Source organism: Tursiops truncatus, chromosome 10 (assembly GCF_011762595.2).
Source record: "Tursiops truncatus isolate mTurTru1 chromosome 10, mTurTru1.mat.Y, whole genome shotgun sequence".
In the NCBI taxonomy this organism is placed as follows: Eukaryota; Metazoa; Chordata; class Mammalia; order Artiodactyla; family Delphinidae; genus Tursiops; species Tursiops truncatus.
Genome location: NC_047043.1, coordinates 42202868 through 42226275, shown reverse-complemented (window position 1 = coordinate 42226275; position 23408 = coordinate 42202868). Strand labels below are relative to the sequence as shown.

The 23408-nt window shown below is 34.2% G+C and overlaps 1 protein-coding gene across 2 annotated transcripts in view; it reads left to right on the top strand.

Moving 5' to 3' along the window:
• BMP5 (bone morphogenetic protein 5) overlaps positions 1–23408 on the top strand; it is a 119135-nt gene that overhangs the window by 67819 nt on the left and 27908 nt on the right. For both annotated transcript variants that reach the window (XM_019931396.2, XM_019931395.3), the window contains exon 3: positions 11947–12095. In XM_019931396.2, the coding sequence (XP_019786955.1) occupies positions 11947–12095 (149 nt within the window). The remainder of the gene's footprint in view (positions 1–11946; positions 12096–23408) is intronic.

Sequence of the window (23408 nt, the reverse complement as noted above, 5' to 3'; positions counted from 1 at the left end):
AAGTCTGTTCTCTATGACTTGAGTCTATTTCTGTTTCATAGATTGGCTCATCTGTGTCATAGTTTAGATTCTACACAAAAGTGATATCGTATGGTATTCGTCTTTCTCTTTCTGACTTACTTCACTTAGTATGATATTCCCTAGTTTCATCCATATAGCTGCAAGTGGCATTATTTTGTTCTTTTTTATGGCTGAGTAATATTCCATTGTATATATGTACCACATCTTTTTTATCCATTCATCTGTCAGTGGACATTTAGGTTGTTTCCATGTCTTGGTTATTGTGAATAGTGCTGCTATAAACATAGGTACACATGTATCTTTTTGAATTATAGTTTTATCTGGATATATGCTCAGGAGTGGAGAATATTGTAACTCTATTTTTACTTTTATGAGGAACTTCCATATTGCTTTCCACAGTGGCTGCACCAAGGTACATTCCCACCAACAGTGTAGGAGAACTTTCTATAATGACAGAGAGAGAAAGAGAGGTAGAGACAGAGAGGGCACCTAGGAGAAATATTCCTAAGCATTAAAATGTTTAAATGTGTAAAGAATTAAATAGTGAGAACAATGCTAGTAGTCCTACTACTAAGAAAAGCAGTCAGCACTTGCCCACTTAATGGGCACTCACCATGCATCTGGCACCACGCTAAGTGCTTTCCTTGAATTAATTTTTTCACAATATATACATTTATATATTCCCAAAAGAAAATATGCTGTGTAGAATTCAACCTTTTCCTAATGTTCTGCTATGAATATCAATTTCTGTGCTCCACTGCGAAAATATTTTAAACCAGCCTGCTAGCTGTCATTTGTCATCTTCCCTTGGATATATTTAGTTGAGCTGTCATCATTCAAGTCCACAGTCAGTTTCACATTGACATCATCTCCCCCCTCCTGCTTCTCTAAGATTTTTGATTCTTCTGTGGACATACTTCAGGATACACATCGACAATTTCCACCGAGGGAGATTTCATGAGCTCTTGAGAGCTGCATAACTAACACTCAGACGGTCAGTGCCGACTGCTCTAGGTATATAGGAGAGCACACAAGCATGGCTTGTGTTTCTGCAGTGTGCAGGGATCAAGCTCTAGTTCAAGTTCTCAGCTGAGGGGATTCAGCCCCCAAGAGACATGTAGCAATGTCTGGAGGCATTTTTGGTTGTCCCAGTTGGCGAGGGTGGAGGGATGAAGGGCTACTGGCACCCAGTGGGTAGGTAGTGGAAGATGCTGCTAAACCTTCTGCCATGAACAGGACACACCCCTACCCAATAAAGAATGATCTGGTCCAAATTTTCCCTAGTGCTGAGGTTGAGAAATACTGCTCTAGTTGTAGATTTAAGTTATAAACCTAAATTATGGGAATAATTTATGCCATGAAGTCAATTTTTCTCCGACTATTTCATATTTGGGGTCGTAAGAGTCATAATATGGAAGAGATCTTAGGAACCTGAACTGGGTGTATCACTCATTCATTAGAGGGCATTAAAAGTGGTTGGACCATGTATGTAATAGTCTCACTTCTTTGCTTCTTGTTGAGTGAGGCGCTCTCCCGTGTGTGTGTGTGTGTGTGTGTGTGTGTGTGTGTGTGTGTGTGTGTGTATTCAGTAGCCCATGTTTAGATCTCTCTGCAAGGGAAAAATATGGAATGATATAGTGCCAGGAAACCTGCTAACATTATCAGTATCTTGGCAATTTAAAAAATTCCACAGAGGGAAAAGTTATTGAATTTTCATAGTGGGAATTCAACTTGTTTTCCCATTTTTTGCCATTCAATTCCATCTAATATTACTATTTTACCAGCTTGCATATGTGCCTTTTAAATGTAAATACAGCATTGAATTAGATATTCTGAAAATTGGTGTTCTGTGAGATTTACAGAAGCTTGTTATTTCACATTTGTTTTGGGAGAAAAAATAATTGCCATCTGAAAATATCAATCAGCTAACAAAGTCAAATTCTAACACTTTTAAACCTGAAATTGCACATGAGAGAAGATTTTGACATTATAAGCCCCAGAGAATATCATTGATTAATTTGCATCCATTGTTAATGTGCTCTGTTTTAGAGCTGTATGTCAGGTTTCTCAGATGGTGTGGTGTATTTATGTCAGATATCCAGAGAAAGATGTATGCTTTCTTCTTGGGTGGCCATCATTACATTTCTACTAGGCATGATAAGCTATTCAGAGACAAAAGGAGATGGAAAGAGGTGAAAACGTCTTACTAGTAGAAAGTTTGGGAAAAGTGTAGATATCTCTGTTCTCTGTAAGGTTCATGCCTCGTGGAAATAGAACAGTATTTTAACTTTTGCTCTGAAATGTATCTGTATATCTTCCAGACAACTTCCCAAAGCTTTTCTTGGCAAGATTTAGAGCTTCTTGGTTAGACAGTAGAATGTTTATGCTCCTGATTAACTGTTTCTTCTCTCTCTCTCTCTCTAATGTCTATATATACATACATATGTATGCATACATATAATTGAAACCATAAAAATCTAAAGAATATTTCTCTTTCATTATCTTTTGTTGATTACATAAATAATTTTACTTCCTTTTTGAAATGTTTTCAACTTCATTTTTTGCCTCTAATGGAATTTAGGGACAAAAGGTCATTATGGGCTATATGTATCAATAAATGTTACTAAATTTAAAGAAAATGAATGAATCTCTATATCTAAAATTTATAAGTGCAGGTTATTAAAGAACTTTGACAGTAATGATTGCATAAATCACTTCTGACCCTAATTTTGTCATGAAGCATAAGATATACAACTTATTATATACATACTTACCTGTCATAAATGTGTTTTGGTAAGAAAACTGCAATTATAGCAATTTGCATAATATTTTTATTTGTGTAGTTTTTTATCCCTGCAAGGGATTTATGAGGTAGATTTTATTTTAATCTTCATTTAAAGAATAAACAAAACCTCAGAAAGATGACTTAAAGGGCATAATAATTTTTTCTATTACTAAGCAAAGCCTAAGTACAGCAAGTCATTGTTGAAATTTAGCAGATACCAATTCCACCTATAATTACAATCTTTTCTTTATAAAGGTAAACTTATAATGAGACTTCTCAGAGGAGCCATGAGTTCTACACTTTCTGCTCAAGTAATAATATACCAATGAGAACTGTTTGTTAACCATATTTAGAAACAAGCAGAAGGATTTATTTGCCACAAGCCTATGAAACAATATCCTTGATAAAATAGATTTTTGCAAAAGATGAATGGGGGTCCCATCCAAGGACTCATCTGATGTATATTAGTTTACCTAATTCCCCCTGCTGAGAAGTGATTTCATCTATAAAGAAGTTTTCACAATACACATGAACTCCAAGGACACTGTCATAGAGAAGTAATCAAGCACAAGCTTATTTTGGAAGATTTTCTGTGTTGTCCACTCACATTTCTTATTGTGTTGAAATAGTATAAGATGTTCTATCTTTTAAATATGTATTTAAATGTGTCCTATAAATATTTGATGTTTCTTGTGTTTACTAAAAATCCCTCTATTTGACTGTCCTTGTTCCTACTATTCCACATTATTTCTATTCTCCATATCTTAGTGAAGTTCATATTATAAAACTTTGCTTTAAATACATCACTTTCTTATCTTTTATTCACCCCTCAACCTACTGCAGTTTGATAACTCCACTCTACTGATTATCCACCAACGTTCTCCTTGCTACCAAATCTTCTAGACACTTTTTTGTTCTTCCCATTCTTCTCAGTATTTGATATTGCTGACCACCTCCTATTTAATATGAAATATTTAATCTCTGAAAACTAGGGGAGTGTATTAGTTTCCTAGAGCTGCTGTAACAAATTACCACAAACTTGGATGGCTTAATACAACAGAAATTTATTCTCTCACACTTCCGGAGATTAGAAGTCCAAAATCAAAGCTTTGTTAAGACAATACTCCTTCCAAAACCTCTAGGGGGAGATTGTTTTTGGCTTCTTCCAGCTTCTGGTAGCTCCAAATATTCCTTGGCTTGGGTCAACATAAGTTCCATCTCTGCCTTTGTCTTCATATGGCTGTCTTCCTTCTGTGTCTCTTCTCCTTTTCTTATAAGGGCAGCAGTCATTCTGGATTAAGACCCATGCTAATGACCTCATCTTAACTTGATTACATGGTCACTCCTTGGCTCCATGTCTACCACCTTGTTTTAGGCTGGTAGCTCAGCTCAACCTTTCAGTACTCCAATCCAAAAACCAATTATCTTTCAGTGTAAAGAGGGCAGTTAAAGATGGTTTGGGACTAAAAAGGGAGCTACAGTGATATAAGAGAAAGTGTTCTGAAAATGGAATATAGAAACCTGGGTTCTGGTCTTCCAACTGGGTGAGTGACCATGGGAAATAATTTGATTTCTCTTTAAGTTTTCTCATCAATCAAATAACAGTTTGGCACATAATTTATATCCCACTTAATTCTAGCATTCAGTGATTTATTTTGTTCACTTTCAGAGGTAGACTCCCAGGCATTCCTGGTTATAATTTTTATTTGGGGCTTATAATGAGAATACTTCATTAATTCTGTTATTCAGCTATGTAGAAAGTAGAAGGAGTTAACATTTCAAGCATCCAAAACCACATAGTATGTTACTAAGCATGTTTGTGTACCTGATTATAAGAAGGATCATGAAGAAGAATATGATACGATCGTATAAAAATATTTGGTTTACTCAAGTTAAAGATTAAAGAAATTAGAGGAGGAAATTGAATATTTATATAATTGGATGTGTTTATAGACATAGATATATAATGAATATGATAGTAGCAGTTAAATAGTAAAAAGATATAATCGTCTATTAATATAATTATTTTTACATATTTTAATCACATTATATAAAATTTCATTAATGTAGTCATATTCCTTGTTTCACTTTGAAAATATATATGTAGAGACTTTTTTTTGTTTGTTTTCTTTGCGGTACATGGGCCTCTCACTGCTGTGGCCTCTCCCGTTGCGGAGCACAGGCTCCGGACGCGCAGGCTCAGCGGCCATGGCTCACGGGCTCAGCCGCTCTGTGGCATGTGGGATCTTCCCGGACTGGGGCACGAACCCACGTGCCCTGCATCGGCAGGCGGACTCTCAACCACTGCACCACCAGGGAAGCCCTATGTAGAGACTTTTTTCAAACTTTTCACATGCACGTTTGACATCATCACTATAGCCATATTTTGAATCATATATCACGATATTACAAAGTTCATCGTCTTCAGATTCATCTATGTTGTTATAAAAGTAGCATTTTTTTGAGTCTGTGTATAATGCTGTCATCAGATATATTATGTTAACAAAAGCACTAATTCACACATTTTTTTGTTGTTGTTAGTTCGTTTTTAAGTATTTTTTATTGAAGCATAATTGACATATAACTTTATATTAGTTTCAGGTATACAATATAATGATCCAATATCTGCATATATTGCAAAATGATCACTGCAGTTAACTTCTGTCACCATACCTAGTTAGAAATTTTCTTTCTTGTAATTAGAACTTTAAAGACCTACTCTCTCAGCAACTTTCAAAATATGTAATACAGTATTATTAACTATAGACATTTACCATGCTGTACATTACAGTCCCATGAATTATTTATTTTATAACTGGAAGTTTACACCTCTGGACCTATTTCACCCATTTCTTTCACTCCCACTCCCTGCCTCTGGTACCACTAATCTATGTGCTTGGGCTTTGTTTGTTTGTTGTTTTTGTTTTGTTTTATTTTAGATTCCACATATAAGTGATAGTGTTTGTCTTTCTCCATCCGGCTTATTTCAATTATTATAATGCCTCAAAGTCCACTCATGTCACAAATGGCAAGATTTCATTCTTTTTATGGCAGGATAATATTCTATTGTGTGTGTGTATATATATATATATATATATATATATATATATGCCACATTTTCTGTACCCATTCATCTGTTGATGGACACTTAGGTAGTCTCCATATCTTGGCTATTGTAAATAATATTGCAATGAACATGGGGATGTGTATATCTTTTTGAGTTAGTGTTTTCATTTTCTTCAATAAATAACCAGAATTACTGGCCCAAATGATAGTTGTTTTTTTTTTCAATTTTTTGAGGTGCCTCCATACAGTTTTCTGTAGTGACTGCACCAACTTCCATTCCCACCAACAGTGCACAAGTGTTCCTTTTCCTCTACATACTCACCAACACCTGTTATTTCTTGTCTTTTTAATACATAATAGTCATTCTAACAGGTATGAAGTTATATCTCATTGTGGTTTTGATTTGCATTTCCCTGATGATTAGTGATGTTCAGCATCTTTTCATGTACTTGTCCATCTGTATGTCTTTGCCCATTTTTAAATAGATTTTTTTTTTTTTTTTTGCTATTGAGTTGTATAAGTTCTTTATATATTTTGGATAATAACTCCTTATCAGATATATGATTTGCAAATATTTTCTCCCATTCCACAGGTTGCCTTTTCATTTTGTTGATGGTTTCCTTTGCTGTGCAAAAGCTTTTTAATTTGATGTTGCTCCACTTGTTTATTTTTGCTTTTGTCACTTTTTGCTTTTGGTGTCAGAGCCAAAAAAAAATCATTGCAAAGACCAATATCAAGGAGCTTACTGGCTATGTTTTCTTCTAGGAGTTTTATGGTTTTACTTTCAAATCTTTAATTCATTTTAAGTTAAGGTTGTGTATGGTGTAAGATAACAGTCCTGTTTCATTCTTTTGCATGTAGCTGTCCAGTTTTCACAACACTTTGTTGAAGAGACTGCCTTTCCACGTTGTATATTCTTGGTTCTTTCATTGTAAATTAATTAACCCATATATGTGGGTTTATTTCTTGGCTCTTTATACTGCCCCATTGATCTCTGTGTCTGTTTCTGTGCCAATATCAAATTCTTTTGATTAGTATAACTTTGTAAGTGTGATGCCTCTAGTTTTGTTCTTCTTTCTCCAGATTGCTTTGGTTATTTGGGTCTTTGTGTTTCTGTACAAATTTTAGGATTGTATGTTCTATTTCTGGGAAAAATGTCTGACATCCTAGGTAAAGATTCAACTATAATTTCCTCTCTTCCAGATAGATCTTCAGATTATATTACATTTGGTCTTCACAAAATCTCTTAAGGCAGTGATTATCATACTATCTTTTAGGCATGGGGAAACAGAGGCTGAGGAATTCCTTTATTGTTCAAGCTCCGTCTGGTCCCCAAATTCTAGTTTATTTTGTTACAATACACTTTATTTCTTCCAGTGTCATAGTCTTAGATATGTAAGACTCTTTATTTTTAAAAGAGTGGTAAGAATGATGATAACTCAAATTTTGCTAAATGTGGCTCCTGCTGCTCAGTCTTTAGTGAAGTTCCTACCCTTTTGGTATTTTGACGCTCCCAAGGCATGTATACAAAACCCTTTCCTCTCTCAGTAAAATAAAAAGCACCCTTGCAAAGCAGTATCTTCAACCCTACCAATTTCCCATGAAAATATATGTTTAAACCTCTGGTCATGATTGAAGTAAGATATGTTCACATGTATTTGTATTGAATTCTAACTGTATCTACATATCTACATATTATTTTTTGCCTGTGATTAATTGTATTCAGTATGTCTATATATTTCATATCCAATAAATCTGAGTGATGCAAATCCTTTATCTGTTCAATATGACTCTGTATTTAACAACTGCATGATAGATTCATTTAACTGTATGAGAAATTATTATGCTGATCTGTATCATACTCAAGACAAAGGTTCAAATTCTATCTGAAAAAGAAAAATACAAATTTTCATTATTATGAGTTATTTTGATCAATATAAATTGACTTTCACGTATTAGTCTTTGAAAATATTTCAATGTGGGCAATTGCTATAATGTCTATAAACACAGAATGTTCACATCCAGGATTATTCTTGCCTTTAAAAAATATTTTAAAATAGTATTATGGGTTGAACCATGTTCCTCTCTCTCCCCTATCCATATATTGAAGTCCTGGCCTCCAGTATCTCAGAATGTGATCTTATTTGGAAACAGACTCTTTAGTGAGGTAACTCAATTAAAATGAGGGTGAGTATTAATCCAATATGACTGGTGTCCTTATAAAAATGGGAAATTTGGATGCAATGATATACACATAGGGAAAGTGATATGAAGATGCAGGGAGGAAACAGCCATCTACAAGCCAACGCGATTCTTCCCTCACAGCCCTCAACAGAACCAACCCTGCCAACACCTTGAGTTTAGACATCCAGCCTCCAGAACTGTGAGACAATAAATTTCTACTGTTTCAGCCACTCAGGCTCTGGTACTTTGTTATGGCAGCCTTAGGGTACTAAAACAGTAACATTCTGAAATGCTTGCATACGTCCATGTAGGTGGACTTTATTTCCTTTACTAGAATGCAGATTTTAATTTTAGTTTCATTACTGTAATTGTACATCATATAAAATAATTATATTATGGATTTATTTCTGCTACAAATGAATATATTTTTCTACATATATATTTTCTTTGTGCTGCATTCCTTTTAAATGCATTAATATTTTAAATTTTCTTTTATTAGATGTTGTAAGAATTTCTTAAAAAAATGGTAAAAGTGTTAAGGCAAGGCAACTTTAACAAGTTTATTTTATACTGCTTATAGGATATATTTAGTATATTCTGCTACTTCCAGGGAGGTAAGTGCTCTTCTTTAGTGGAATAATTTTATACTTCCAAAGAAATCATGTCTCGATTTCTACAGAATGGATAGGAATTTATTTTTAAGATGCTGTTATGAAAGTTGCTACATGAATGAAAATTACAAAATTATTACCACTGTGCTTATTAAAAATAGACTTGAGGACTTCCCTGGTGGCACAGTGGTTAAGAATCCACCTGTCAATGCAGGGGACATGGGTTCAATCCCTGGTCCGGGAAAATTGCACATACTATAGAGTAACTAAGCCCGTGAGCCACAACTACTGAGCCTGCACTCTAGAGCTCGTGAGCCATAAACCCATGTGCCAAAACTACTGAAGCCTGCATGCCCGAGGGCCCACGTGCTGCAACTACTGAGCCCGTGTGCTGCAACTACTGAAGCCCGTGTGCCTAGAGCCCGTGCTCCACAAGAGAAGCCACTGCAATGAGAAGCCACGCACCTTGACGAAGAGTAGACCCTGTTCGTCCCAACTAGAGAAAGCCCGCACACAGCAACAAAAACCCAACACAGCCAAAAAATAAATTAAAAAAAAAAATAAACAGACTTGACTCTCCTAAAGCATATTCTCTTGTCTGTAGGTAGTGCAGAAGAGCTCTTTACACAAAAGGAAAGAGGAGAAATTAAAGAATAGAAGTTAACAGTCAAAAATAAAATAGTTTTGCTCAAGAATAGGAATCCATGAAGCTTATGAAGACAACCGATCATTCATAACTTTTCAGAGGTGAACTAGAAATATATGGATTTTTTCAAATCATACTGTTGGCCTAGGTTTATCTTCCAATGAATTAGATTTGCATCACTGAAATTCAGGTATTTAGGGTTTGCTTGGGTCTGTTGGCTGATGCTTTTTCTAAATATATTCATTAAAACTGAAACTGTTTTCCTCATAGACATGCTTAACAGTGTTGAGACTTGAATATGAATAGTTAGAGAAATTTTTTTTCTGGAAAAGTAGCACAATTTAAAAATAATAGAAAACACACCTAAATAACTACATAAAGATATTTGTTAACTAGTTGAAATTGATCTCAGAATTTACCTCTTTGTTCTTTTTTGTTTTTCAAATGTTTATTTATATCACACCAAGGGATGGCATTTTATGCTTTGCAGAGTTTATTAGAACATCTTTACCATATTTCAAATGAAAGCAGGCTTTGAAAGCAGGGTAGCACTTGTGTATTTTCCAAGCTACAAGGTGAATCTTTCTTCTGTTTAAGAAGCTGATAACGTGATTAAGTTACTTCCAAGATTACAGTCTCAAAGACATTTTTTAAATATTTCAAAAATTTAAGAATAATCCATATTTTCTTAGATTCTGTTTATTTGGTAGGTTTTCCAATTTAGGAGGAAGAGGGAGAATTTGATTTACATTCCACACACTGTGAAAATAATGGGTCCTTAAAATTCAAGTGGAATGAATTAATCTTTTCATTGAATTGTAGTATATGCCTGTCGTATGTCTGCGGTGACTCAAACTGATTCCTGTATTGGATGTGAAAAAGTGTCTGTAACCCTCCTTTGGTAATCACTATGATTAAAATTGTGAAGGAGAATTAAAGCTGCATATTTTGGTGTATGGTAGCTGGACAATATAATTGATCATAAAACATTAATTTTAAGTTCTCTAGGTTAATGGAAGAATGGTATAAATCAAGTTTAATTAAAGAAATGGAGCGGTACCTTCTAAAATATTGACTGATATTCTTTACTTCTGCTATAGTTCAGTTTTCAATTATAGATTTTTTTCTAAGAAAATAATAAATATGTATGATTTGATTTTATCCAAAATTAGTTTTTTACATTTTGTAATCCACCTTTAAAGTGACTTCTAAGATACAGATAGATGGAAAATACAGTAGAATAGTATTTAACATAGCTTATTATGACAAAGCTCTGATCTTCCTCATATGAATAATATGCTGTCAGATTCAGCACAATCATAAAATGCATAAGAGTGTATTTCTATTCTACTTTGATGGAGTTCCATTGTTTTTACCATCAACCTATCTGAGCCTTAATTTCATCAATATAAAAATCTATTGTAAAGATTAAATGTCACATAGAGAACAGGCCTGTGGTTGCCAAGGGAGAGGGGTGTGGGGGGGGAATGGATTGGGAGTTTGGGATTAGCAGATGCAAACTATTATATATAGAATGGATAAACAACAAAGTCCTACTGTATAACACAGGGAACTATATTCAATATCCTGTGATAAACTATAATGGAAAAGAATATGAAAAAGGATGTGTATACATATATGTATAACTGAATCATGTTTTTGTACAGCAGAAATTAACACAACACTGTAAATCAACTATACTTCAATAAAACAAATTAAAATAATGACTAAACATCAAAAAGATGTAGCACTTAGCTCAGAAGCTGCCTGTAGTAAGGATATAATAAATAAAATAATTCATTATAGTTTGACAAATACTCATACATTTGTAAATTTAATACTAAAGTTAAGATTGATAAATGTTAATAACAGTAACACTGTGGAGATTATCCTAAAACATACAAGTTTATATGCATAGGTACTACTGTCCCCAGGGGACTTGTGCACAAAGAAAGTGTTAAAGTGAGTCAGGGAAGAGCCATAGCTCAATCTATGGGATTTCTCCCTTAATCCAGTGGTATACTTGGTGACCCTCTCTTGGCCTCTGGGATCCATAAAATAATTAATTATATAATAAAAATAGAAAATGAAATAAAAATGAAAAATATATGTAATAAAAATGGAAAAAAGTATAATGAAAGTGGTAAACAAAAGGAAAACTCCCTCTAAAACAGAGGCTTGCATCACAGCCTGCCTGCCCTCCATCTCCTTGGAGAATCCACATCCGTCCAGACTGGAGCAGCTACTTTCACTTCTGTCTCTATTCAGTTTAACCCTTGCTTGTGTACTTGCCAGTGTACTGCTACTTATAGGTAATGGTTTGGGAAAACACTGATTATCAGGGACGAAACCAAGACCACTAAGTCCCTTTGTAAAGGAAACTTGACAGTGAAGAGCAGGCAAATGGAAATTACTGTCAGATATTCCTAATCTGCACCAGGTTTGGGCTGAGATTCCAGCAATAAAAGGTTCTGTATCTTATTACTCATCACTTGAGTCCTTTGTTCCTCTTATCCTTTAATGAACTCCTGTTATTGTAAGAATGCTTTTGCAGTGTTTTCACTTAAGTGTAGGAAATGATGATCTTCATTCAAACCTGTAACTCTTTTTTGCTGTTCTCTTTCTTCTTTTAGGGATGCAGATCTGTTCTTGTTAGACACAAGAAAGGCCCAAGCTCTAGATGTGGGTTGGCTTGTCTTTGATATCACTGTGACCAGCAATCATTGGGTGATTAATCCACAGAACAATTTGGGCTTACAACTCTGTGCAGAAACAGGAGATGGTAAGCACTGAATTTCATAAATTTTGGGGAGTTCTGGTTTGGACACATTGAGAGTTACAGCTTTTTGTGGGATTTAACCAATGTATATTTTATACACACAATGTGCAAAGTGGTGCATTCTATAAGATAGGGCAATATATTGATTAGTTAACTTATTTATAAACACATTACCGAACACACGTTTATTGTCAGGCTCTGCAGTGGGTGTGGGGGGTAAAGAATTAAGTTCTGTTCCTGCTCTTGCAGTTTTTAGTCTTGTGTTGAAGACATGTATGCAAACAAGTAGAACAACTGTGATATAACAATACCAAAAGAAAGCGATGTATAAAATGCCATGGATCTATGTCTTGATTTTGTGGTGGTTACACAACTATATAATCTGTAAAAATGTATAGAACTGTACACTAAAGAAGAATGGATATTACCATATTCAAAGTATGTCTCAAAAACCTGATTTATAAAAAGAAATATATATCAAAATAGATGATAGGGAAACAGACAAAGGACCTACCATAATACAGAGGAGGATGGGGATGGAACAAAAGAGTCATAAAAAACTGCAGAAAATGATACTGAGTTAGGTCTTAACATATTATAATATTTGGTCAAAGTCAACAGCTCCAGAATCACTTCTGGGAGGGATCTGTTGACTGAAAAAAAAAAAAAAAAAAGCACAACCTAAAAGTTGAGAGTTATATTTTACTTGGTGGACAAAACTGGGGACTTAAGCCCAGGACACAGCCTCTCAGATAGCTCTAAAGGAGAGCTCCAAAGAGGTAGGGGAGGAGCCAGGATATACAGGAGTTTTTACAACAAAGACCAGGTAGTCAGAACATCAAAAGATTATTGTTAATTAAAGAAAACCAGGCATCTCAAGTTAAGAGATTTATATATGGGAAGATGCAAGAGTCTGAAATCATTCCTTTGATATGCATCTCAGCTGTCTGGGGTCAGTATCATGTGCTTTCTCATCCTGAGTCTCCTCAGGGTGCACCATCAGGGAGCAGCTGCAGTGGCTGATGGTTTGATGGTGGACATCCTGTTTCCACTCCAACTTCCCTCAGGACTCACCATTGGGGTGGCTGCAGCTTGTTGGCTGCAACATCCTTTGTTTACTGATATGGCAGGTGTCATTCTTAGTCCACAGGTCTATAGGAAATCTTTTTTGAGAAGCTCCAGATGTTATTCTTATGCTCAGAAATGCTCACCGAGTAGCGATGTGCTGTGTGCTTGGCTTGATGCTGGAGATAAAATAGTGAGCAAGTAGAGAGATGGCTTCACGAGGCTTGCAGTTGAGTGAGGCATGAGGTAGTCAGCACATAATATTATTGAATGCACTTCGCTACACACTAAGAGTCCAATGGACTCTGAGTGCAGAACAGTGAGCAAATTCGAGCTACAGTCTTTTAAAGATCAGGAAGCTGTATCTAGGGGAAGAAATTGGAGGGCCCTATACTATTTAGTTCTAACTTGCGTTCAAGTCATCCTTTTCTCTCTGAGAACTACTTTATATTTTGTTTATCCTTTTCCTTTGATTGATTTCTCTTATATTTTAGGGGTAATTTTACTTTAAATGACATATTATTTATGTGATTTTTTGGAGCCTAAAATAAACTAACATTTCACTTCTTTCAAAGTTTTCCAAATTCTTTTTTTAAAAGTTAGGTTTGAGATACACAGCCTTTTGTTGCTCTTCTTTGGTTCTTTAATATTGTCTGATATGAAAATATTAAAATGATTAAATATGCTAGACAAGCTGGCCTTTTGTATTTAAGCCAGAGCAGACAGATCACTTTTTATTTGCAACAATGGAATCTGAATATGCTTACTTCTCAGCAAAAGTAATTGGAAGTCGTGAAAAAATGAAACTCAGGAAAGTCTCCTTTCAAATTCATTTGTTGATTATTATTCATTTATTCATTTGTTCGACATAAAATCTTCGAGTGTCTATTCATGCAAGACAAAGTGTTAAGGAGACAATGACCTGGGAGACAGACAAATATAGCTACTTAAGAAAGACTAAAGTGCCCTAAATCCTAAAAATAGTGATATAATCAAGACACTATAGGAAACGTAAGGAGATGGTTAAGTCCAAATGGAGCCAAAGAACTGTGGTCCATGTAACTTCTGGGCTAGGTCAGCTGGGTAAGATTTCAAGAAATGAAGATGAGGAGGGAGAGGGTGTGGTGGTGAGAAAGGAGGAGAGAGGTAGTTCCTGGATGAGGAAACAATGTGAGTAAATACATAGAACGGCAAAAAGGCATGGTGTTGTCTAGAACATTCTGCAGTCCAGATTTGGCTAGAACAGCTTTCATGTATAAATATGATTGCAGATGCTATTAGGAAAGTGATTTGGAGACAAATGATGGAAGGCACATGACATCTAATTTATGTGTATATTCTTGTAACTTGACCACAGGTCATTAAAGAACTAGACTTGCTGCTTTAATCGATCAGAGTAACACTTTCATGATTACATATTTGAATGAATATCCACTTCATAAGGTCATGGATGTGTATTTCTGGTTCACAGTGGTACCCTTGGTACTTGGCACCGTGCAGGTTGTAGGTATTAAAAACATGTTTTGAATGATTGTTGAATGAGTTTGTGACTTAAAAGGCTCTTATGGACCACCTGTCATTGAACATGTTACTCCTTTTTTTTTTAATTGATAGTGGATTTACAATGTTGTGTTAGTTTCTGGTGTTCAGTAAAGTGATTCAGTTATATATATATATACTTTTTCATATTCTTTTCCATTATGGTTTATTACAGGATATAGAATATAGTTCCCTGTGCTATACAGCAGGATTTTGTTGTTTATCTATTTTACATATATGAACATGTTACTTTTTTTTTTTTTTTTTTGCGGTACGCGGGCCTCTCACTGTTGTGGCCTCTCCCGTTGCGGAGCACAGGCTCCGGACACGCAGGCTCAGTGGCCATGGCTCACGGGCCCAGCCGCTCCGCGGCATGTGGGATCCTCCCGGACCAGTGCACGAACCCGTGTCCCCTGCATTGGCAGGCAGACTCTCAACCACTGTGCCACCAGGGAAGCCCGAACATGTTACTCTTAAGAAGACATTCCAAACTGTAAATTGGGGTGATTATTAACCAAACCAATTTGGTGTAACACTGAATTTTATACCACAAACCATGGTACAGATTAAAATCGTTTCAATCATAAGGTGAGGAGAAAGTCAGTGATATAAGTTATTAAATTTTGTTTATCTTGCTTCCACAAAGAAAAAATAGCTAAGAGATCTAAATATATTTGGAAATCAAAAGACTGTTGAAATCAAAAGTAGCATCATGATTCCTCAGAGGACCTGTGGAAAGTATGTCAGTTTGTAAAATATTCTTTTTAGAAATTTGATAAGTGAACTGCCATGGATTTGGCAGGAGAGTTTAAGGATAGTCTATTGATTTTTTTCATGCAGAATAGATAATTCTCTGAGTTCCAAATGTCTGTTTCAGCTAAATAAAGCAAACATATGAGCAAGCAAATGGAAAGGAAACATTGCTGCTTCTTAACGGCAAAATCTAGAAATTCCATACAAGTGGTTGTATCCAATTGTGCTAAATCAGTTTCAGAATTTTCTAACACTCCCTCATGGTGGTTAATAACCCTCTATGATAAAATAGGTACTCTTTTTTTAGCAGCAAATGAGTAGATTTAGGTCTTTCTTATAATTTAAGATGTTCAGTTCCCTAAATTATAAACATACATTAATTACCTGGCTTGTTAGATCCTTATTAAAATTGTTAATAAAACTACAGTAATTGGTATCATATCCTATATATATATTTATATCCTATATATATATCTACTATACATATGTCCTATATATATATATATATACACATACACAGAGTTTATTACCCAGATAGCAATTTAATCTAGCTTTTAAGACTTGGGTTTTCTCCCCAAACAGTGTAATTTTCCATTGTTTGATGTTTTATATAGTTTAAACCTTCCAAGTAAATTAATTCATTTTTTTCAAATTTGGGTTTATAGAATAATTTAGAGATGGAAAAACAAAGATAGTATTTTTGGGATCATTAGAATGTCTTTTTAAAAACCCTATGTTTTCAGACATTTTAGGTTTGGCAATACTCAGAGTAAATTTTGCCAATGACTTTTTCCTTTCTATTCAAACCCACTTATATGTCAAGGAAAATTCAATCCGTATGTTTCTGATTCATTTGTATTCAAGTCATCAAAATGTTGTTTTGTCAGAGTATTGTTCAATGTCCAAGAAGCAGTATAAGGTTCTTTTTTAATAAGACTCTAAAATCCGTTTTTCTTTGGACAAAGTTGTGGCGTAATTTCCAAGCGTATCAAGGTAAAAATTCAGATTTAAAGTCAGAGATTTCAAAGTTTCACTAAATTTTGTAGCCAAATCAAGAAAGAAAAAAAGATTTCAGAGGTATGAAACTATCAAATTAAATTCATTATCATTAATGCTTAAATATAATATAAAGAAATTTATAGTTATTGTTATAACTTAGAGTTTAAGGTTTTGATACTTAATTTAAATAAAGAGAATAAAGGAATAGAATTGATCCCTCCATTTTGGAAATATAAATTCTAAGAGAAATCGTTAGGAAAACTAGATTCAAATCTTGGCTCTGACAAAATACTTTACATTTTAGCCATAGCGTTAATTAAATGAGTGTAATGGTAATTACCTTCCAAGGACAGTGTGAGACTATATTAAGCAATAGTACCCGGAACATGGTGAGACAGGAATAAAGGTGTTTGAGTTGAACTGAAAGAGAAAATGCATAGAGAATTAACTCTACATGGTACTCCTTAAATTAGGATCACTTCTTTCATTGTGGAGATTTTACAGATGATTTAATAAGACTTTAGATAAATTCACAAATGATAGTCCACCGGAGAGAGGTAAGATTGTTGATATATGTTCTTAAATCTTGAGTTGGAAGCATAGTGTATAGTTATGTTATTAGGCACAAGTCTAATAATTTTGGTTGATGAAATGATTATTGGTAGGAAGCTTTTAAATACCTCTGATCTAGGGTATGAAGCCAACAGAAATGAACATTCAGAGATATGTGTCATGATCAATTGATTGCTTATATTGGCTAGGTCTTCATAGGCACTGGAGAATATCAAATTATTAGTACTTAATATGGTAGTTTTCTTGAGGCCCAACAATTTTATTCTTATAAAAAAGTGACATGATTATTTTTGAGATAACTAACTGCATCAATGAATATAAGGATAACGACCCTTGTTATAGGGTAATATATGAGGATAATTGATTAAAGGCTGACGTACATAACTATCAGAAAAAATTTTCAACCCAGAGATGCCTCAGTGTAAATTACTATCATTTGGCTTCATAAACCTATTAGCAAACATTACACATCAACATGGCTTCTTACAAGCAGTAGTTTAATGCTCATAGAAAACATGGTTAAAAAACATTGATCGTCTTTTTTAAAGTGTGGGACCCAAGAACTCCTAATATATGTTGTGCTAACTTTTTTAGCAAATTGCATAAAATCCCCACTACATAAGTGATATTTCCCATAAAAAAAATCAGAAAATGAAGATACTCTATGAATTGATTGGAAACACATCATAGAAGACCTCTTTGAAAGTCAAGGAAACAAACCATTGTAATTATTGCCTCCTCAGGATATAGCCCGTGTTGGTTAGCAGCTATATTTCCCAGACATTGTAAAGGGGTAAAGTTATAGCTTTTTATTTATTTTTTTGCTTGTTAGTACACAAAAGTTTTCTTCCTTCCATTTTTAGAAATTATATATGTACATAAATATATTGATATTTCAGAGCTTTTCTAAAAGCACCAACAATTTCATCCTCTTTTATTTCCACCAACATTATTATTCAAATTATAAAAAGGGTCTTAACTTCAGTTATCAGTACAATTAAACTGAAAATGAGTATTTTAAAACTTTTATTACCCAGGGTTTTGCCATGTTCTCTACCTTTCCACTTGGAATTTTGGGGCTCATTCTTGCAAATTGACAACTGCCACACCTACATTAATAAGAAATGGGATTAGGTTTTCTTTTTCTACAACCTTGAACTGTTGCTTATTTCTATTGTTCCTTATTATGTGAAGAGTAGTTTAAAGCACTGATAAAATTTTTCTCCAAAATTGCAATATGCTGTGGTAGCTTCTAAATATGCTGTCTTAAATCAGATTTTTCAAAAATTCCATGACATCTTTCGAATTACAGAATATATACTCCTAATTAGAAAAATCTAGTTTATAATCTAAAGTCCTCATGTCATTATATATTAAATTAATATGTGAGTTACTAACTTGATATTCTTTTACTTTTATTAAATGTGAGCATCTGTCTGAGAGAGATGAGGAGTTCTTAATGAGATATCTGCTTAAATTTAGTTAAGTCCTGGAATCTGCTGCTTTTCAATGCAAGTATCTGATTAAATAAGTTTGCTGTGTTATCCTCAGATTCCCAAACACAGTCTTTTTTAACTCGGGGGAAAATTTTCCAAATTAAGCCCTTGTGTTGTCAGATGACTATTTATCTGTCTCAAGGGTCAAATGATCTATGTGGCTGGTTAATCTGAATATCAGCTGACATAGTGCTAATAAGTAGCAGAAGAAATTCAGAGATCAAGGGTGATATTTTTCTTTTTGTCTGGCTGTTTTGACTACAGTTTCTCATTATTATGTATCTCAGTTCAAAAAGTTGAATTATGTCCACTTATCGGAGGATCTCTTAAATATTTTGAGATTTGATAATATTCTCTTCCCTTATCTGAACTTTATCTTTTAAAGCAATTAAGTCTTTTTTGTTCATAAAACCATATGGCTCCCTGTTGCTGAATTTATGGTGCTGACAATTGGTTTCAAACAAATAAATGAGAGTCTCTACTTCCAAGAAACTGCAAAAATCGCATATCTTGCTAAATGTTCTGATAGGAAAAAGGAACATATACTCCTATGTTTGTTTTACATAAATATTAGTATAAATGAAGTACTTCTTTATGTTTAATGCTGAGGATAATTAGAGTATACCTGCTTGACTTTTGGATGAATATTTAAGAATAAATTAGGAGGACAGTTGAAGAATAGTTATCTTCAAATACTTAAATAAATACAGTGAATAAGTAAAATTAAATTTTCCCTGTAGTCCAGAAATTAAATCAATGTGTGAAAAGGGCAGATTGAAGGCATAAGAATAAAGTGCCTAAGACCTGGGAGTTAATGGCTATGTAATTATTTGTATTGTGAGGGAATGAGCTCGTGTGACTAGAAGAATTCACTATTTATTTGACCTTTTGTCCGGGGATTATTATATTGCCTGTGATAATTTCTCAGGTAATTTTAATTTATATATTTACACTTTAAGCATTATACACATATAAATATTATATTCAGAGAGGGTACCGTGAATAGATATGTACCATCTTAAGGAGCTTGGTATTAAATAGTTTCATTCAAACCAAAACTTAAGATATTATATAAAATCAGAGATGGAGAAATGGATAAAGGGAAGTAAGAAATATTGGACATCTTTTGGGGTAAATGTGTGTGTGTGTTTGTGTGCGTGGGTGTATACAAAGAGGGGTAATACCCAGGCATAAACAAATTCCCAACTGATCACGTGAAGGATCAGATAAGTTCATAGCTGAACATCTATAATTATTAAGGTGTCTAGAGAGCTCTTATTACAACATTTAAGTATAATTATATTTTCTTTTTCTTTAAGTGCCACAATATATTTTTCAGTATCATAACGAAATGTAAAACTTAATCTAAATTTCTCCAGAACGTTTTAAAATGGCTTCTGTTTCTATCATATTTCTATAGAATTTTAAAAACACTAAAACATAAATAAATCTATGGCAATATGTCAGTTTCTAAGAAAGTCTTTTTTTTTTTTTTTGATATGAATCAAGCCATAAGAGAGATTTAAAAGATAGCTAAGCAAAACAACCGCCTTGGTCATTTTATGTGAATGATTCAGAAGAGTTTCCACTGAGAAGAATTCCTGTATCTTTATGGTAAAAATGACTAGATTTCTACTGAAAATAAATATGCCATAGATTTCCTCTGGGGTTTAAGATCAGTATTTGTTAATTTTCCAAACCCACGTAAGCTGTGACTTATGGATTTTCTAACTTGTGTAATATCTTAAAGCACATCAGAGAACATAGATCCTTCCAGTGTGCTCAGATTTTTGCTCCTTTCCCACTGCATAAAAATGAGCAAAATCATCAATATGCCTTTCATGGCTAGAGAACTAAACATAAATATAGGAGCACTGTTAAATTTCTACTTTGTTCAACCTAAGTTCTTATTAATTCTCTTAGTCATATACGATTTTTATAAACTATACTTTATGTATTTCAAACTCACTCAACTTAGCAAAAATTATTTTCTGTCTATACAAATAGCTGCTTTTTTTAAACCCTGATTTTGGCAGTACTTTTTTTTTCTTCCATGCTAATATTTCGTATTTTTTAGTTTTCATGATTAATTCAGGTTTTATTTGCTAGGTTCATCTGTAGTTCATATAAAATAAATATTCAAACCATGTATTTGCTGTGATGGTCAATCAAAATAATATTAATAACTAACGGGACCTAATATTTCCTGAGCGTATTAGATGCCAGTCATTTGGTGAGCTTTTTAAGTGGAATGTCTACTTTATCTTTACTATTTTCCCATTTTGTACACAAGGAAACAGCCTTAGAAAGCTCAAGAATCTTACCCTTGAACCTAAAAATGATGTGTTTTCCAGATCTTCCAGATCCAGATCTTATACACTATGACTCTCACAAATGATATGAATTTTATATAAATTCCAAACTGAAAAAAGTTAATGCATTTTTATAATTTCCAAACAGGACATGCTATTAATAATGATTGTTATAGAACAAAATTGAACTTTATGTTGGATCTGTTGGTAATTACCTTTGGGTTTTTATATTTTCTGTCTGGAATTTAACTGTGATCTGACCCACAACAGGTGACAGCATTTTTACCATATTTTTTTGTTTTTTTAAAATCTAACTACTTCAGTATTTCTTTTAGCTCCTTACACAATTATCATTAATTTGATAAATTTATAGACTGAAAAGAAGAAAGAAAGTAACTATTTTCCTTCCAGTGATCAGCTTCAACATGTAATTAAATTTAGCCAAATTTAATTTATTTTGAATTCTGTAATGAATGTCCCCCTCCTTTTGTGCCCTGTGTCGCTCACTAATGTATTTTGCTAGGTTCTCCTTCTCTGTTTTCTCTCCTCTGTTTTACTGTCTTTAATCCACACTCCCCATCATAGAATCCTCATGTCTACCTCCCCCACCATCCTTTGTAAGTGTCAACCGGTACTCAAGTTTGTAGTTTCAATCACGGTGCAGCAAACTGCATGCTAGTCAAGCATGCAGTTTCCAAAACATATTAATTGATTATTTTGCAAAAAGTCTGGATGAAATTCTTCCTTTCTCTCATCTCGCCATTCCCCCTTCCCAGCATCAAGGCTGAAGGTGACCTGGTATTATTCCAGCCCTAAAGAGGACTCCCTGAATTGTATTTTTGGGAGCACATATTGAGGTAATTTTTTCCTCAAAAAATTGAAAAGAAAAATCTCTGGGAAATAAAACACATTTTTAATTTTTCACTGTGTTTAGCTTTGCTTTTTAACTTTGTTTCCCTATGAGCAGAGGGTGAGCCATAACTGCTTTGCTAAAACTTCATATTTTGAACAAAATGGTTTGAATGTAATTTACAGATGCCTTAGTTCTTTAGAAAATGAAGAATCACGATGCTGGTTTCTTTTTAAATATCTATATCCATTTTGTTATCTCTATTGTATTTTTCTCTGGTTGGTACTCTGAAATGGGCGTCCAGAGCCTAGTTTAATTTTGTATAATGATTGGTAGAGAGAAAATGGTTTTTCTTTAAAAATAGATTTGACTATAGAATATAATCAGTAATAAATTGGAAAACTTGGATTTGCTGTTTTACTATGTCTATTATATATACAATGTTTTAAAACCAGGTTTCAAAGGCAACTTCCTTGTTTTAAGTTATAATATGTTTACATTTGAATGAGAGCCATTTGGTAAACATCATTTGCTTATCCAAATTTTAGCATCACAACCTAAAAACATACATGAAAAAGAATTTTGAAATCAATGATTTAAAGTAAGCGGATAAAACAGGAGTTAGTCCTCCTTCATTATCTGGTGAAAGAGGTATTTTACCATTTTTTAGATTTCCCTTAATGAAAAGGGATATGGAAGTGTTTGGCGACATCTGTATTTCTGTTTTGGATTTTCCCTAATTCAAAACAGTAACTGTGGAGCACCCATCTTGCCAAACAAATCCCAAGGTCAGAAACATATTCCAGTTTTTGTTGTTTGTTATATTCTCTATTCTAGGCTCTAACTCTGCTTTGACTAATGATATGAGGGGTAAATATGTTCATGGTAGTATTGATTTGGGGCCATGCAGAATATGAGATTCTCTGTATTCTCATCGTTCAGAGTTAACTCCGTCTCTTTCATTGTTCTTTCCCCTATAAGTTTAACATCGCTGAACATATTTCTTAAAGACATATTGCAGAACAAGGGCAGTGCTGGTTTTGCTTCATGAGTACAGAGCACAATGGGAAGAAGAGAGAGCCTTTAGTCTTTTAAGGCATCAGCAGTCACTGGTGCTGAGGCTAAACTTTGACTCAACTGGTGTAGACTCACAGGGACAAAGGAAAACCAAAACAAACCAAAGCATCTACCCACCAAAGCCAACGGTATATATTACAAGTGGGGATCAAAACTTGAAATTAGATGGAAAATACCTTGATAGGGAAATTACATGTCTCAGCTCCTTGAACATGGATTCCAACTTCTCTGTAGTCGAACTTGTCAAGTTTCAATTTGAGGGAAATGGAAAGTAGGGGGGGACCACCTGTGTTGTCATGGTTGGAAGGAGTGTTGAATGGTCTTCCCACTTATGAAGGAAAGTCTGACCTTAAACATCACAAAACCAGCAGCTACCACAGTGTCCTTGACAAACACAATATGTGTATAACTGCCAGACCCAGGAGATGGATGGATTCCTCCAATCTTTTCAAGGTGGGGAGCAGAGACCCAACAGGAAAGCATCAGCCCTAAACAATCTCTAACAAAGGGGAACTCTGTGTACTTAAAGGAATAGGGTAGTACTTAGGGTCGACAGGGCTGAGTTAAAAGCATGACCCTTGTCTGAGCCTTATTTTATTCATTTTAAAAATGTAACCATTGTTTTTTGGGGAGGAGTACATAAGATGATGTA